This window comes from Falco biarmicus, chromosome 20 (assembly GCF_023638135.1).
Source record: "Falco biarmicus isolate bFalBia1 chromosome 20, bFalBia1.pri, whole genome shotgun sequence".
Lineage (NCBI taxonomy): Eukaryota > Metazoa > Chordata > Aves > Falconiformes > Falconidae > Falco > Falco biarmicus.
Window position 1 is genome coordinate 3,958,717 of NC_079307.1, and position 17,312 is coordinate 3,976,028.

Consider the following 17,312-nt stretch of genomic DNA (forward strand, 5'->3'; position numbering starts at 1 on the left):
TAAGATCAGACTGAGACAGAGTACAGAGCTGAATCCAAATGGCTCCAGGTACACAATAATGTCCTAAATGCTTTATTTTCTTCAGTGCAGATGTTCAGCTTTCCAACATTCAATGTACTTGGTTCTCTACGTGGCACTCCCTTCTTGGTTCAATGGGATACAATCAAATAAAACTCCATTTTTAAGGAACAGCTCCATTGCTGGAATAATTGAAAATAGAGTAAATGCAGACAAAACAAAATGTGCTGGTTTACTCAAAGCTGAACATATTTGCCTTGAGAATATATAAACCAGTGTATGAAACAGCTGAGATACCAGACCAGACAGGGCAGATAAATCTTAATGGCTTAGCTTCGCAGTGCTTTGTACACGCACACAGCTACGAACATGCAAAGATCCCTAGCAAGAAGCCGTACAGCTCTGAATGCAAACCTCTAAACATATTCGCGACTTCAGTGTTAACAGCTGGACTCAATTCACATAAGAAACTCAGACTAGCTCTGTACCAAAAAAAAAAAAATCCAGTGCCCAAACTGTTGCTATCAGTACTTCATGGCCACTGACTTTACCTTAGAATCTACCACTTGCTTCAGAACTTGTGCTCCAGACTCCACACGTCCATGTAGCACCAACGCGTTCAGGTAAGGACAACTACCTTTAATAAGTAGAACGTGCAAACCAACGCTGTGTTGTCCGTCTATAGCCTGAGGCACCTGGGGAGCACAGGCATGGGTTGTGCCTGTCCATTTCAGTGGGAGGAATCTTTTACTTATAAATGTATTTCCCGTTTTTCAGATCTCAGTATTAACATCAAACATCTTACAGAAAGAGTCCTTTATGGGACCAAGAGCATGTGCTTATTGGAGAAATCTGAATTCCCTTCCTATCCCTTTCCGAAAGCTTGGGTAATTGCAAGTACTTCCAACTTCTTGTAAGTAACTTTTACAATGGAATTCGGCTAAAGCAAACCCATGACATTTGCTCTGAGCACATTCAAGTCAATATGAATCTCAGTTTTTATCCAGATTCCTGTTACACTTGGCTGCACTGAGAAATGCAGCAGTGCACAGACCTTGCCACAGGAGTTAGCTCCAAGCTCCCGTGAAGGTCGCTGAGTCCTTTTAACTGTGAGACAAACATTTATGTCACATGAACAAAATACGTGTCAGAAAGCCCTAGCCAAAACCGAGTTAATTGCAATCCCAGGTTGTCAGCACTGCTCCCGTGTCCCCTTTGCTATGTTCTTCCCAGCAAACGTATACAGTGATGCTCTCTGCATTACATGGCATAGGAAATTACAAGCTTTTAAGGGAGATGCTGGAAAGTCCTCTGTCTAATGCATGGAAGATGAAAACTTGTCCACGTGATGAGCTCAAAATCAAAGACATCTAGTTACTTAAGAATCCATGCCGACGGGCAAATTCTGCACCTTCTTGATTCCAAGTAAAGTTGTGCAGTATTCAGCTTGCTGTGGGTAAGCCCAGGTGTCTCTTCACCAAACCACAGCTAGGCGAGTGCAGTTTAAAGAAAATATTTGGCACCCAACTTTTCATTTTGTTGCCTTTCTGCATTCACAGTAATAAATGACATTATCCTCCCAAGCAGAAAAGAGAGCGCTCTGAATTTTTTTGATATGCACGGGACCACCTTTCTCTCTTTTCCAATATACATTCCTTATTCTTGTGATACAAGGGGTCTCTTGAAGTATTAAAACATACCAATGACCAAGTTAAATTCAGTTGATCTTGGAACAGTTCACCACAGGTGTCTTTACCTTCCTACATCATGGATCTCATATTTATGTGCAGTTGACTAAAATAACTATACATTATCTGTTCACTCAAGAGAAATTTAAACTCAGTGCAAAAACTCTTAAAATATCCCGTTAGCCCAGTCTGACTCTATACACCTCAGAGAGGATAAAACTCCAGCCTGAAGTTGTTTCTGCAGACATTCGGACAGGTCCTCCATCCCACTTCCATGGCAAATGATTCCTCCTAGCTTCTTAACAACTTTAATACATGTGCTGCAGATAACAGAAACAGAGATAATGTTCTGAAAAAAAACCCTTAGCGTGAAGGATCGTCTCTTGTCTCTTTCCCTTAGGAGTCCAGCAGTGACTCACAGACTCTGAATTTTTTCCCTGAGGTAAACAGTGTTGCTTCGTGTTCCTGCTTGTTCCTATCTAACAGGAAAAAGTCTCATTTCACCTGTATTTATATTTAGTTGTGTGGCAGTTGCTATGCCCTGCCGCCATTCATTTCTACTCCTCCAAAGGTGCAGGAAAATGGGAGGTATCTAATATTGGCTTCAAAATGACGCCTTAAAAACTATGGTAAATTAAGACGCCATTCCCTTGTGCTGCCAGAGAGGAAATTCTGTGGACTGTCCTCAGTACCTCACCTTAACACTTCTTTAATCTACATACTGGAATATGTGAAGTCCCTGTAAATAGAAACCAGATAATTTATTATGAGTGATTAGCATGCCACTTCAGTTTACCTGTCAAAATGCTGTTTTTTATCCAATTCTTTACGTTCAACTACTGTGTCATAAATTCCATCTCTATGGAGATTAACATCGGGATGTCAGTCTTCATGGAATGCAGTATCTGTCATAGGCCCAAGGAGAAAAAAGAGCTAGAATAAAACTGCAACTGGTTATTCCTCCTGTAAGAGAGGAAGTGGTACTCAATTTGTCATTTAGGCCAAATTAGCACATCTTTGTAATTACAGGCTTCTGTAATTCCCCAAGAGAAAGCAGAATGCTTTGGAGTACCCCATTCCCTTCCTTTATCATTGCAGAGAAGCCCCGTGTTCCTTGCTTTGCAACTCCTTTTGCTAGTGGGAGAGGGAGCAGAGCTCACCTTGTGACACCAAAGAACTTGCTGGGATTCTTTAAAACCCAACCTAATGGCATAAATAACGCGGTTATGCACTGTGACTCGTGTACGCTGCCTTGGTGGTAAGAACTAGAAGGGGATGAAGCAGACACCTATGAGAATCCAGGTGTGACAGTGGTTGACTTTTAACACCTTTGTGTTAAGTCAGAGTTAAGTAGGTCAGTTAAATAAGTAGGGATTTTGGATTGTCTTTTAGTTTCAAAGGCAAATCTCTGGAGTGCCAAAAAACCCCCCCCAAAACCAACAGTAAACCAAAATCAACAGTATTAACAAGCCATTCCTGGAGCAAAGGGCTTGATGCAAAGCAAAATATACACATTCTTTTCAGTCTGGATCTTTAAAAAAAGCATATCTCTTAAAAAAGAGAAAAATATAGGGACAATGCAAAACCAGGATATACATCACATATGCTAACGTTAAAACACGTGCATACGGCGGGCAGGTCAGCTTGTACTGATATTCACTTTGTCATCCATAGTCCAGGCTTTTTTTTTTGTCCATTTCCTTAATATCCATAAATCTCATTCTCCACCCAGGCTGATTCCTGGCTCCTCCCCACACGATCTCCGCACAGCTCATAGATATCGTTGGTCACAAAGCCACTGCCAGTACTGGCCAAGGTCACAAAGCCACTGGTTGATGTGTTCATTGCAGCATCGTCATCATCCCTGGAGAGGCTGTCAAGCACCTTATCTTCCTGCATCCGGAAGGAAGAATTCTTAGTGTCAGGCCTGGTTCCAGCCAGATCTGCTTCTGATTGCGTCTTGATTACTTTGTAAATATCCAGATTTGGGCTGTTCCTCCTGGGGTTAGACAGCCATGCATCTTCCTCCTTTGGGCTTGCATCTATTCGCTCCTGCCTCCTTAGGGATGGAGGAAAGAGCACAGGTCATAATATGCTTTTTTACAGAGGCAAATACAAAATAAACCCACACCTCTCTTACACTAATGATGACTCCCGAGGAAAGCTGACGCTCACAGCCTGAGTCGCCCTGTCCTGCTTTCAGCCAGGACAGAGTTAGTTTTCTTCTTAGCAGCTGGTGCAGCACTGCATTTTGGATTTGGTGTGAGAACAACGTTGATAGCACACGGATGATTTTGGTTGCTGCTGGGTAATGTTTATCCTAAGCCAAGGACTTTTCAGTTTCTCAGACCCTGCCAGGAGAGGGCTGGAGGGACACGGGGAACTGGGAGAGGACACAGCCAGGACAGCTGACCTGAGGTAGCCGAAGAGATATTCCATACCACTGAACATCACGCTAAGTATAAAAGCTGCGGGAAGGAGGAGGAAGGGAGGGATGTTTGGCGTTATGGTGTTGGTCTTCCCAAGTCCCTGTTACGTGTGATGGAGCCCAGCTTTCCTGGAGATGGCTGAGCACCTGCCTGCCCATGGGAAGGGGTGAATGAATCCCTTGTTTTGCTTTGCTTGTGTGCATGGCGTTTGCTTTACCTATTAAACTGTCTTTACCCCAACCCATGAGTTTTCTCACTTCTTCTTTCCTATTCTCCCCCCACCCCATCCCACTGTGGGGGGAGTGAGCGAGAGCTGTGTGGTGCTGGGTTGCCGGCTGGGGTTAAACCACGACACACAGGTTCACTCACCTCTTCACAGAGAGCCAAAAGCAGAAGATGGCTGTAATGACCATCAGGAGAAGCAGCACAGGAATGCTGGGAATAAGGATGTAGGCAAGACTCTGAACAGGTCCTAGGGGTAAAAATGAAATTCCGGCTTTTATTCACTTCCAGTTGTATTTGACATGTACAGAACTTCCTAAAAAACCTGACAGTTCCAAATGACAGCATCATCACACCTCAGTGGGCGTTACGACCTCAGTTGTTAACGATCTAGCAGTATCTACTTCTTCTCAAAGGCAGCAAATTAACAGAGACCAACCACCTAGTTAAGCAGGTTAAAGCCAAATAAGCTCGAATCTTCAAGATGAGGAACCAACAAGCCTCACTGTAAGAAGGCAGCAATAGTGCAAATCCTTCAGACATGCTATCTTTAAAAAGCTTAGGAACCCTCAGCCAAAAGATTTCAGAGAGCAAAATGTCTTCTTTGATCTCTGAGTTTGTAGGGGGGGAAGTCAGTGTGGTAGGAAGAAACCAAAAGGTTTTCATAGTTACTAATAAACTTACAAACAAAACATTAACAATTTAGACATCCAAAAGTGATTCAATAAATCAAAAGTCCCTTTTTCAGACCCCGAATATTTCGCACAGCTTTAGATTTAGAACATTGCGGTAGCCAAAGCGATTGGTTTAGGTTTGTATTGGAAAATATTTGAGGGAAGTTTTGTTTTGGTTTGGTTTGGTTTTTTTTCAGGTGCTGGTGTCTAAATTAGTCTTCTAAATCTAGGGTCACACACTTCAGACTGAAATGTTGACCGTTTGCAGCCACACGTGAGGAACGTGGGCCTGCACAGTTAGAGAACAAGGTGGCTGTTGAATGCACAACATACCTTTGGCTTCTACAACTGTTACATTAGCGTCTTTCTTACGGCGTTCTTCTGGGAATACTGGGTTTAACGGCTCTGTTGCGGCACCTGGAAAGAAGCAGCTTAATTAATATTACAGATGTTATTTGGAAGAATTTAAGAATCATCAAAAGCGAGGGTGAGAGGAGATGGAAGAGGCTGCCAGCTGCAAAGATGTGTAAGGTGGGCTAGTATTCTTCTGCTTAGGTTTGTGCGGCGTGACCAGCAGTCCCAGATCCTGCATCTACTACAGCAAGACTGTGTTCCTGCAGAATGGATTATGGAATAGCACGAGGAAAGTGCCAGCTGCAGCGCAGCTTCTTGCTTAGGAAGTTTTCAGTCTGGGAGTGTCCTTGGCAATGAATGTAATACGGAGTATTTCTACTGAAAGTTAGCATATCATTTAAAAAAAGCCCCAAACAAATACCTGTAACTTACCTCTTTGAGAATTATCTATTGGAGCATCTGTTGGTTTCTCTGAAAGAAAAAAAAGATATGCACAATTGCCTCATAAGCTTGAGCAGGGAGACCAAATGTATTGAATATAGTCTAATCACATCAGCACCCTTCTTGAGTGTTCTCTCTCCCTCAGGCTGCCTTTGAGACCGCAAATACTTTAGAAAAAATCCTCTGACAATTCGTGTAGACTCACAAGCCAAGTAGCTACACATAGTAAGATACTGAGGTTGCTTTCCCCAGGACTTGCATAAATTTAACTGTATGTCTCCCACTAGATCTTTGCAGTGAAGCTAAGCAAGGGTTTCCCTATCCGTTACTGCAATCTCCTCATACCTCCTTTCGGGGACTGCGAGCAGGTTGGTTTTTAAAGCTACAGAATGACTCATTACCAAGAGGATATTTGCAAATGAAGTTATTTTTCATGTTGCATCTGTCATCGTTCCACTGAAACATGTAAGGACCTCCGACACCTGGTGGGGCAGATGGCTGGTGGTACATCACAACACAGATTTCACTCCCACAGGATGGCTCATCTACATACCAGTTCCTAAGAAAATACAACAAACGTGTCAAGCAAGACTTGACGTCACTTCCCACGGTACTGCAGAAGCTCAGATGGGAATACAGCATGCAGGGCACCAGAGAGGGCAGAATCAAAGCGGATTACAGCTCAGCCCACCCCCCTCCACCCTCACCTCCTGCCAATTCCAATCTGTAAAAGTAGGAACAACAATACAATGATTTACAGTGTATCTTCTCTTTTGGGAATTCTTACTTTTCAAAGAAACCTCGGCCAGCAAGGTGTTCAACAAATATCAGGGAGTGAAGGGTTGAGTACCTCACTGCCTGAATGTCCCCTGCGAGGCCGAGTAAAAGCTCAGGAGCCCATGGACTTCCTCTACACGGTTTTAGACCTGTGCAAAGTCATCTGTCGGAGTGATTTTTGCTTTCTAGCCTCAGTGCCCAACGCCTGCAAGATTTGACTAGAGGATCTTTAAGGTCACTTCCAACCCAAACCATTCTATGATTCCTTGACTTAAGAAGAAAATGAAAAAGCTAAAGCAAGATCTGGTTTTGTCTGTCTAGAAAAACACTAATATGCATAAAACTTGTCTTGTGGACAATTTTTTTTTTTTTTTTAAGTAATAAACTTCACCACCAGAAAACTGTGTGAGCCCTTCCAAGCAGTACACAGGAAGACCTCACTGCTTAGTGCTCTGTAATACGCTCATCACTGAAGAAGCATTTTAGGCACCACAGAGAAACCTTCTACGGCTGTGTCCTGATTTTGAGAAAGTCTTCAATACCTACTGATTTTGGAACAAGCAATGTTCTGCATGCCAAGCACTGGCTGAGAGCCGATCCATACAATATAGAGAATTCCAGATATACCAAGGTATTCAACATGGGGAACCCCCCCCACATGTTGAAGCAGTATTTTTTCAATCATTACAATGCTGTATTTCTCCTTTGCTTTGTTCATCCCCTAGTGCCCCCTTGCTGCCATGCCCCTGACCTTTCCCTTGGCTTTGTCATGTACCATAAATAACCTGTGTCTCACCAACGAAAGGCAATAAAGCAGCAGCAGATCTGGTTCCAGCTTCCTATGACCTACCCCCAGCATCTGAACCACAGCAGAAACTTTAATATATTGATCAGTACTAACAGCAGATCTGTTTTATTCATTCCTGCACAGAGTGACTACAATTTTTATGGGATCCCCAAGCATAAAGTTCACAATAACGAGGTATTTTTACACATGTCCAATATAAAGAAGAATGCAAAGGCAGACTCGTCATACATTTGACATGTTGCCATAAATTATTTAAGAATGTTTGGGTTATTTCGTGAAATTTGCAGTTCAACCACTGTAAATGCAGCAAGAAGTTCAGGATAATGACTGAACATTGTATAGTCTGATTTTTTAAAATTAATCACAGGTTCAATAGTAAATACCTACCAGGCAAAAGAGTCTTGAACCTGAAGTTCCCTGTAGAGCTGGCACCCTGTTGCTAGGGCTTTCATCAACCTGGCGATGTTTAGAGCAGATTTTCTACTTCTGTACCACAGAAAGGCAGACCTTGTAGGCCTAGAGCTAAGAATATCTTTTGTGTAGAAAACTGACTCACGATTGAAATCAAATCATTATTTAGCAGAACGTTTGAGGCTAAAAACATTTCGATTCCATACTGAACAGAAATGTGAAAGTAGTGAAAACAACTCCAGCAACCTTGTACTGGTTGTAAATGCTGTTGCCTTTATATTTTAAAGAAAATGCTGTGGTTCTGCTCGCTTTAAGACAAGGAAGTGTAAATCTAGTAAGTGTTGTGACATTTTTTTCACATCTACAGCAAATACTGCAGCTCTCCAATGTTACTGTCCCGCAGGAATGAAGTGCTGCTCCCTCAGCAGGTACAATGAGAAGGGCCCATCGCTCAGGACATCAGGAACAAGACTTCAGGGGATCCGAGGCGCAGGAACCTTCAGGTCAAAGCACTTATTTTGTACTTGCCTAACTGGAGATTTTAAAAGACTGGATCGCTTGTTTTTCTACCTCTTTTTAGCAATCAAAAATTATCAATCTAGCCCAAGCTAGACACTCTAGGTGTCTGATATAGAGCAACAGAGAGCAAGCAGGGTCTCTAGACTGCGGTAACTTACTTGCCTATTGCTTATGTCTGGATGGGATGAATCGCTCTCTGGAGATACCACCACTCTTTAATGACTGCAGAAGGAACACAGACGACAGCTGGGACAACACTGCTTGATTCTTTTGAAATAATCCTCTCTGATCGCTAACGGCAGGTGACAGTCCCTGACCTATAAATACTCTTCCCAGTCTCACTCACAGGTACTCACCGAAACTTGGATGAACTGCCATCTGACCAGGAGTAGAGGTTCTGACACTCTGTACTATTGTCTACCTTCTCCTTTTTCCTCCTAAGCCCTATCCAAAAATCTCCATCAGAAGCTAAGAGACTCTCAATGAATTTTTCAATCAGTCTTTGCTCTGCTTCCGTTTCGATGCTGACTAGATGTCCACCGTCAGCTCTGCAGGCGAGGTGTGCTTCCTCATAGCTGACCCTGCGTGAAGCATCATGAAAATAAACGACTTTGTAGCATGGTCGCTGTGTTCCACCCCGGCAAACCGTCTGTCCTGCAGGAACGGAAAGAAACCTGTTAGAGCAACTATGACTGTTAGTACCAAAAATAGATGCTAATAGTTCAGGTTTTTTGAGTTTTGCACTGTACAGGAGTTTGTATGGAAAACAACACAGGTAAAAAGCCTCTTGTATTACTGGACTGGGGAAAGGCACCTCCAAACTTTGCTCACTGCACGTAACAGCTTAGGCTGATCCGCATGGCACTGCTCTTCACGTCCTGCATTTCTCCGCTCCCTCAGGAATTTTCAGCGATTTGAAGACCCTTGGAGCTCCTTACAGAGACGCGATGCTGTGCCAGAGCAGAAGCTGACATGTGCAACCTTTTAGAGTTCCTTTACAAGATTTCAAGGAGGCTTTTTTAAAATAATTATTGTTATTTTAAAAGGAATTTAAATGGCTAAAATTAGAGATCCCCTCCACAAGCAGAGATAACAATGATTTATCTTTGGGGGTATACGCAGTAAGTTTCATGGGGTATATACTGCAGTGGACAGAGATGTGTCCACCTGGTCCAACAGTGAGCATCACCCCACGCTGTGGTGGTACCCACCGCCCAAGGAGCAAATGCGTGTTTTCAGACCGTCATAAGCCGAGGACTTTCTCACGCAGGAAGCAGCACGGCTTATTTTGATGAGAAGGAAATTAAAGACCAAAGTGAAACGAGACATAATCTAAAATTATGCACTTGTATGCTTCTCAGCAGAAGAGTCCCAATATTTAGACTTGTGGAAACAAACAGTTTTGTTTAACTCGGTAAATATTTCTTTTCAAACACACAGCAGGCACAATCTGCTAACCTACATGTTTTTACGGAAGAAAAACATTTAGCATGATTTGTAACGCACTCAGAACGAATGGGATGTGAGCACAGGTCCGTACAAACCCCTCCATGGGATACATGCTGGCTTTTCTTTATTTTTGCAGTTTCCTGCCATGGCCAGTCTAAGAGTGGGAATTTAAAACACCTTTTGCACTGGAATTTTTGAACAGTTAAGTACGTGAAATCACAGAGTCTGCTAACATTTTACCCAGAAATTAAATAAAGTTAGATTAAGCTGACTAAACTATTAAACATACATCTCCAGGCATAACCTGTGTTTCTCTCGGTAACTGAGCACACATGCAGGCTTGGTCCAAACAGCAAAACCCCCTTACCTCTCCTGAGGGATACGTCCACTGCTGTTGTGAGGGGCATGAGAAAAACACAATGCATTAAAAAACTGCAGCAACTGTCTAGAAATAGCGTCACAAACTGCACTCAGGTTCTTTTCCGATAAACAAACTCGGTTTTTTTCCCCCATTAACTGGCAGAAAATCTCTGTCTTACCAGCGAAATCTGCCGTTGCTTTCAGCTCATGAAAAATTTATTGTAGTTGATGACTGCCTAGACTTCGCTGCTAGTTAAGTTCCCAAATATATTTTGGGTAACAGGACAACTGGATACGTGGATGCAGACAGGCTTCCTTGTGTTTTCCCCGTATCTCCTCACTGCCTGCACGAGATGTGCCACAGCCTGACTGCAGGGAGCCTCGGTCATGCAAGACAAGGGATGTGTCAGTGTTCCTGGGAAGTGGAAAACTCAGGCAAAGCAACACATCCCCAGCTGCCAGCTGCCCCCCCCACCCCACCCCCACCCCCGCAGGAGCCCTACTGCAGACAGGAGCGGGGCACAACGACAAACGTAGTTATAGATGCAACGAAACGATTTGCCTCAGGTTGGAGCAACACGCACATTACTCACAGGTGACAGTGTGCAGGCTCCCGGCTGAAGGCACCAACCTGTCGGGGCACGGGGCGCCCCCCCCGCCCCCCCCGTGCCCGGGGCCCGCCCGGCTGGGTGCTGCACCCACGGCACGGCCGGTCCTGCCTCCAGCTGCTGCACATCTGGCCGCGCCAGCGGCGCCTGCCGGGGGGCAGCATCCCCCCGCGCCCAGCCGGGGGGCGGCCCGGCAGCCACAGGGGCTCGGGGGGCGGGGGGGCGGCAGGGGGGCCCGGGGGGGACCTGGGGGGCGGCTGCCAGCCGGGGCAGCGCCGGACACTCCCGGCACCGGGACTCTTCGGCAACGCCCGAGGCAGCGCAGCCCCGTACCCCAGCGCCCACCCCGCTCCCGGGGACCCCCAGGGGACCCCGCGGGGACCCCCCCCCCCGGCCCCTTACCGCCCAGCCGCCGGGCCCCCGCCGCCCAGCCCAGCGCGGCCGCGCACAGCGCCGCGGCCACCAGCATCCTGCCCGCTCCCCGGCGTCTGCGGGGCGCCCGCCCCCGCCAGCCCGGCCCCCGCCGGGACCCCCGCCCCCGCCCTCCGTCCCGCCCACCGGGGCCGCGGGCCACCCCCCCGCCGGGACACCCCCCCTACCCCGCCGCACCGGGGCCGCGGGCCAGCGGGCCGGCCCCCCCCGGTACCCCCTGTTCCCCCGCCCATCCTTCCTCCTCCCCCCATCCCACCCCTTCCCTCCCTCCCGCCCCCACCCCCCCATCCCGCCTCCTCCCTCCATCCCGCCCCCGGGGCCGCGGGCCGGCCCCCCCCGGGGGTAGGAGGCGGCAGCGGCAGAGCCCCCCAGCCAAAGCCCGGGGGAAGACAGAGGGACCCCCCCACACACACCGCGAGGAGGGGGGAACCCGCCCCACCGCTGCGCATCCTTGCCCGGCGCCCCCCTCCCCCGCCCCGGCCGTGCGCGCAGGGGCCGCTTCCCCCCCCCCCCCCCCCGCCGCAGGGCGGGGGGGGCACCGGTACCACACGTGGGTCTCCGACACCAGCGGCTCCCCCCCCGCCCCCCCACGGGCAGCTGCCTTTGGGAAGCTGCTCCAGAAGCCGGGAACTCGGTTCCCGTTATTTTTAGGCGCCCCCCCGGCGGAGGCAGGGCGGTGTGCCCGTGTCCCGCAGCCCGCCCCGCGCCTCCCAGATTCCAGGGGTTTTTCCAGGTTCCAGGAAGGGGCAGAACAGCAAAAGCAGCGAATACAAGAGCTGTGGGAGTCACAGGTTCGGCTCAGACTGATGCTGCCTGTGGCCAATGCTTTAAAACAGGAGATCAATGATTTGATGGAAGTTTGGAAACCTGGACCAGCTCTTGGGAGTCCAGTTGGAGAAACTATTTCTGCTTAAATAGAGAAAGATCCTTCAAAATACCATTAAGACGCTCCCCCCCAGGCCACCAAAAGTCGGGAACGTCACAGGTGGGTGCTGGTGCTGAGCTAACCCGGTGACTCTGCAGTGTGGATGTGACACGTGCGCATCGATGATGTTCTAAAACTGAACGTTTCTTAAGCCCTTGGTCATCAAGGCTCAGATGTAATAAATTTAATAAATAACTAGACACCTGAGCAACTTTACAAAGGCAACTCCACTGCTTTCATGAGCTTCAATGAGGACTAAGGTTTTAGTGAGACAGTTTTGCATTTAATTTCGTGACTATAATAATTCAGAGGGAGTTTGAGCCTCAACAAGCAGCTCTTGGCATACGTTGTTCATCGCTGTAGCGCCAAGACAACACGCAGCAAGAGGACAATACAAACCAGTGCTTCCAAGACCAACAAAAGCGCATTAAGAATGAATAGTTTACCGAGTAAATAATTGCATCATTTCAAATGGTTTTGAATTAAGCATTTCTTTTAACTTTAACAAAAAAAAAAAAAAAAAAGAAATTTCTGGATAGGCTGACAAGCTGCGGCAGGCAGTCTGCAGCTTTTGTCCCGTTCATGCCATGTTTCATTAGGAGCAACTACTATGGAATTAAATGAGGAACGGACGTGGCCTGAAGTCCGAAGCAACATGGTTCGGATGGCAGGATATTTTTTCTGGGACAAAGAAACCCTTTAGTTCTCTCCATCAGACAATTCAGCTGAACTATTTCAGGGCCTTTACTGCTTCTTGATCCCTGAGATCAGCTTCAGACCCTGCTGCAAACAGCAGAACAGCGTCAGATGAAGGAAATTGTTGATGGGGCTGATCTACGTGAAATGTCACTTGGACACACTGGTGTCCTGAAAATCGGCTGGGTTTGGACTTTTTGGCCGGTTCTGCAAAGAGTCGGTGTGAAATAGCTGCCAGGGTGCAGAGTTCTTTAGCCTGGTCTGTGTCATCACGTTGGGTACTTACATGTGTACCTAAACGTGGAGATGCCTTGGAAGCGCCTGGCTGCGTGTAGAAAGCAAACCCCACCGAACACTGCTCCAGAGAACCCACAGAAAACATTGCCCACCCGAGTACTGGAACTTATGGAAAAGTTCACTGAGGAAAACCTCAAAGGCAACATACGAGCTGACAGAAAATCCACATTTTGCCAGCTGAAGTATGGCACAGGATTCATATCCTGAATTCCTCAGCAATTCCTGCAACAAAGCAGTTGAATAAAACCCTTTCAACATGCACGTACTGCATTCGTCTAATTATATTGCTAAAGGTACATAACTTATTGGGAAAATTTTTGAAAGCTATTCCAGTTGAATTCCCAATAGGGATGTAATTATATATCAGTACAGAAGTGCTTAATGCCTTTCTGTAAGGAAATTTTTTTTTTCTTTTTATTAGTATGCACAACTTTACATTGATAAATCCGTAGCAATTTGTAGATTTAAAGCGATAGAAATTCACACCCCCCCTGTGCTGCCAGTTAAACGAAGCTAAAAACCCCAAAGCACTAAACTATTCCAGCTATTTCCTCTGAGCACTGTAAGGAAGAAATCATTGTGTCTATTTTTAAACACTTGGCAAATGAAGGCCTATGAAAATACATACACAAATCATGAGTGCTGAGATTGGGGAAAAAGATGAGCAACCAGGAAAAAAAGGACCTTCTGGAGGAATAAAGAAAAGTGCGTTCTGTCCAGGGAGAATATTTTGACAAATGTAGCGCTTCTCAAAATAGGAAATATTTTCTCAGCCATCCACCTGAGTTGCCACTGGAAATGAGGATCATTTTGGTCAATACAGCCTATGAATATTTGACGAGACGTTAGTAAGAGCGGTGTGATCACATTTCCTAGTAACGAGTGCTAATGGCCCATTGCAAAAAACAGATATTCTAATTAAATACAGTAGTAATCAAGACCCTGCGCTCTGGGTGTTTGCTTCAGTAAACACAGCGACGTGTATTTTCCAGATTAAAATGTTTAAAAGAAAAAAAGGTAATAGTTTAATAAACTGGGCTGCGGTTTTCTTCAGAGGCCATAAGGTGCTGCGTGAGGCGCGGATCTGAACTCTCCCCTGCGATCGACCATCGCGTCAGGCAAAACGCTCCCCAGTCGTCCTTGGCACAGCTCCAGGGCAGCCGAAGCTTTCCCTCTGGAAGGATCTGGTGATGGAAGGAGGGATTCTGTGGGTTCTTCCCTTCTACCTGCTCCTGCAGCGGCTCACCTCGGCAGCCGTTACACCTTCAGCCTCCTCAGTTGTTCCAGATGCTTCTATTTTTCTTTTGTAGCTAACGTCGGAGGTTAATAGCCATTCTGGAAATGAGTTCCCCCTAACGGCTGGTATTTTCCTGAGATATTTGCTTGCAGAATGAATTGTTGACTGTCCCTTCCCAGCTTTCCTATCCATAGGTTAAACGGGAAGGCAGATGTAAGCGCGGATTCACTGCTCAGCCTTCACGTCGTGGGCATTCACCGACACCACCTCGCTTAAACGGGTGCCAGGATGAGAAAAATGGCTTCACTTAAAGAATTTAAATGGGTTCATTAAAAGGAAGAAATTGCTGAATCAAGGGCTGTGAGGTACTTTGTCAGCACTTTCAAAGGCGAGGCAGGTTTTAGGTATAAAGAACAATTCCATGGAAAGTGTGGCTGTTCTTAACTCCTCATGCTGTTGCTCGGCCTGTGGCCCAGGTGCACCCTCAGGACTGCCCTCATGGCAAACATCTGACTGACACAACTGTTCCAGGAAGGAGATTAAGATTTTTGGGGTGGACAGGGCAGTGCTGATGTCCTTTAAGGGCAAAAGCGACTGCATCAACTCCACAGCACAGGGTGGGATGTGTTAGCCGTGAACGGCAAAAGAATCAGCTAAAAAATTAATGTACAGGGGCGGGTAAATAAATTGCCTTTTAATCTAAAGAGAGAATCCCTTTGGCTTCCTTTTCGAATCCGGCTGGATCCCAGGCTGACAGCAGCAGTGGCTGGATGACCTTCAGCGGGGGACTGTGCCGGTGAGTCCCAGCCTGGCAGCCACGGGGATACTGGTTATTCCAAGAGATTCCTGTGAACACTGGAAAATAACGGCCCGTGCGTCCTTCAGGAGGTCTCCCAAATGCCAGAAAGGAAACTGTGGGATATAGTAACCAAGTTGCCGGCACTCCTGGGGCTGATGTTTGTTGGGAACCACGGAATCCTTCCCCGCCGGGTGAGCGGCTGTTGCACCTCTGGCACTGCCCTGAACACAAGCAACTCTGCTTCAGGTCACTTCAGCCCACGCATTCCCCAAGCCTTCAGGGCTTCCAAACGCCTTAGGTCACCAGCTGGATCTTACAGACGTGTGTGACGGCAGAGACAATTTCAACAGGGCTCCACAAGAGTGCTGCATTGCACCCAGGCGGAATAATTTTCAGGATTAAACCCTCTGGGTCGGTGCGCCCAGGTTTGTAACGCTGACATCCCAAAGGGTTTGAATGAGTCGTCTTGTGCAACGTGATGTGATGGCATCCAACGCTACTTTGCCGATCAATTTTTGGACCTATAGCAGTGCAATAAACGTGGAAACATCTTAAAATTTGGAAAAAGATAACCAAAGAAAGCATCCATCCAGTGTGGTACTGCTGACAAGGTCACAGTGGGGCTTCCCTCCTCCAATCAAGATGTGCACTGGAACGGAACAGGCTTTCGGGTACTTTCTGTCCCTTCCAGAAATAGGGAAACACTTTGACAACCGGGCTTTTTCCAGACTTTCTGAATTCCAGCCAGAATAGCAAAACTGAAGTCTTCGTAACTTTAAAAAAATGTCTAAGCTCCCACTTCCTTCCCTTAACCAGTATTTAGAAATAAATGGAACATAATTAGAAAGTAAAGGACAGAACAATAGCAGCAGACTTTCAGCCTTTTAATGCCTACATTTTATAATAAGAGGTATTAATAAAGGATAAAACTGAGCAGTTACTTTCTTAATAACAATAGTAATAGCAGTAATAGTAGCAGTAGCAGTAACAGCCCTACCACTACTACTACTACCACCACCAAACACCAGAACAACTTTCCCCCCAAAATAGTGTCTGACTATTTAGATAGAACAAAAAATAAAAAGCAAATCCAAACACAATTTAAGTATTTTCTTTACCTTACGTGATCGCTTTTGGTCTTTGGTTGATGTAGATGAGAAATCAGCTCTTTCTAAGAAGAAAGGCTTATTAATTACCACTAATTCATTCTAAACTTACTGTTTATCCTGGAGGATAGCTTTGTACAAAGACCAAAACAGAAGACTACACTAGCAACAGCAAAGAGTTTGGGGTTTTTTTTTGATGTGCTAATATGGTACCCAAGTAGTTGAGAGTATAAAATAATTTTTAATATATAAATTATATATATTTAATATATATAAAATTAATATATAAATTAAAATTCACATAAATCATTGTGTCAGAAAAAAGGAGACTCACATTTTGTTTCAGGCCTAGCTTTGATGCACAGATTTTGGACAAAGCAGATATACTTGGTTCAACATTTTAGTAAACTTTGAGAAGAGGAAGTACTTAATATGAACCAACTTCAAAGCTTAAAGAAGAGGGAAGAAAAAAGGAGGCTTTTACATCTAAAATGAATACGTCATTTCTGAAAGTATCGTTTGAAATGTTGTTTTCCAAGTTTCTTCTCAAATCACTACATTTGTCAGCTTTAAAATCTCAGTTCTGCTCTCTACTATTGAGTAATGAAATTGTGTTAATTAGGATATGTGGTTCTCCAGGAGGACGGATGTTTAACCTTATATGGGGTAAACCATCTATCTCTGTTTTGTATCTTGTGAATTACAACTGAAGGAAAGAAGTGCCTTAATGTAACACAGACCTCTTATTCTTGGATTTTCTTCATCTGATAAACATCCAGCCAGGCCAAGCAAAAACATTACAAATCAGTAAATCTAGAGTCCACTACCGATAATGATAGAACTCCCTGAATGGAGTGCTTCCTTTCATTGCTCAGATTTAGTTTAAGAGAGCTTTTTAGGGAGCCGAGCATGTGAAACCTGCCGCCAGCTTAATAACTTTGATATAAACTGTGATTTAGTTTTTCAGGGGGAAGAAACCTGGAGGCAGCAACGAAGAAAATCAGAGCAACTAACAATCAACAGGCTGCAAAGATTCCTTTGGCATATTAAACCGAGCAATTT

At 45.6% G+C, this 17,312-nt stretch overlaps 1 protein-coding gene across 2 annotated transcripts; it reads right to left on the reverse strand.

Moving 5' to 3' along the window:
* Positions 1-43: 43 nt before the first annotated feature.
* On the reverse strand, positions 44-11,236 carry LAYN (layilin). 2 transcript variants are annotated; one of them, XM_056322864.1, is made up of 8 exons: positions 11,161-11,228; positions 10,158-10,181; positions 8,698-8,995; positions 6,228-6,385; positions 5,818-5,856; positions 5,365-5,448; positions 4,505-4,607; positions 44-3,765 (listed from the first exon to the last, which is right to left on the reverse strand). In XM_056322864.1, exons 1-8 carry the CDS (start codon positions 11,225-11,227, stop codon positions 3,408-3,410), a joined length of 1,131 nt encoding a protein of 376 aa, XP_056178839.1. In that variant the 5' UTR covers position 11,228; the 3' UTR covers positions 44-3,407. The 2 variants fall into 2 exon arrangements, with proteins under 2 accessions (XP_056178839.1, XP_056178840.1); XM_056322865.1 differs by lacking the exon at positions 10,158-10,181 and having other exon boundaries at positions 11,161-11,236.
* Positions 11,237-17,312: the final 6,076 nt, after the last annotated feature.

What these genes read in the sequence shown, in the direction of transcription:
- LAYN (XM_056322864.1), bottom strand. Translation starts at nt 11,227, where the DNA reads ATGCTGGTGGCCGCGGCGCTGTGCGCGGCCGCGCTGGGCTGGGCGGCG. An exon ending in GGCAGTTCATCCAAGTTTCG is followed by an intron (nt 6,386 to 8,697) that starts GTGAGTACCTGT and finishes GTATTTTCTTAG; the next exon opens with GAACTGGTATGTAGATGAGC. An exon ending in CATTTGCAAATATCCTCTTG is followed by an intron (nt 5,857 to 6,227) that starts GTAATGAGTCAT and finishes TTTTTCTTTCAG; the next exon opens with AGAAACCAACAGATGCTCCA.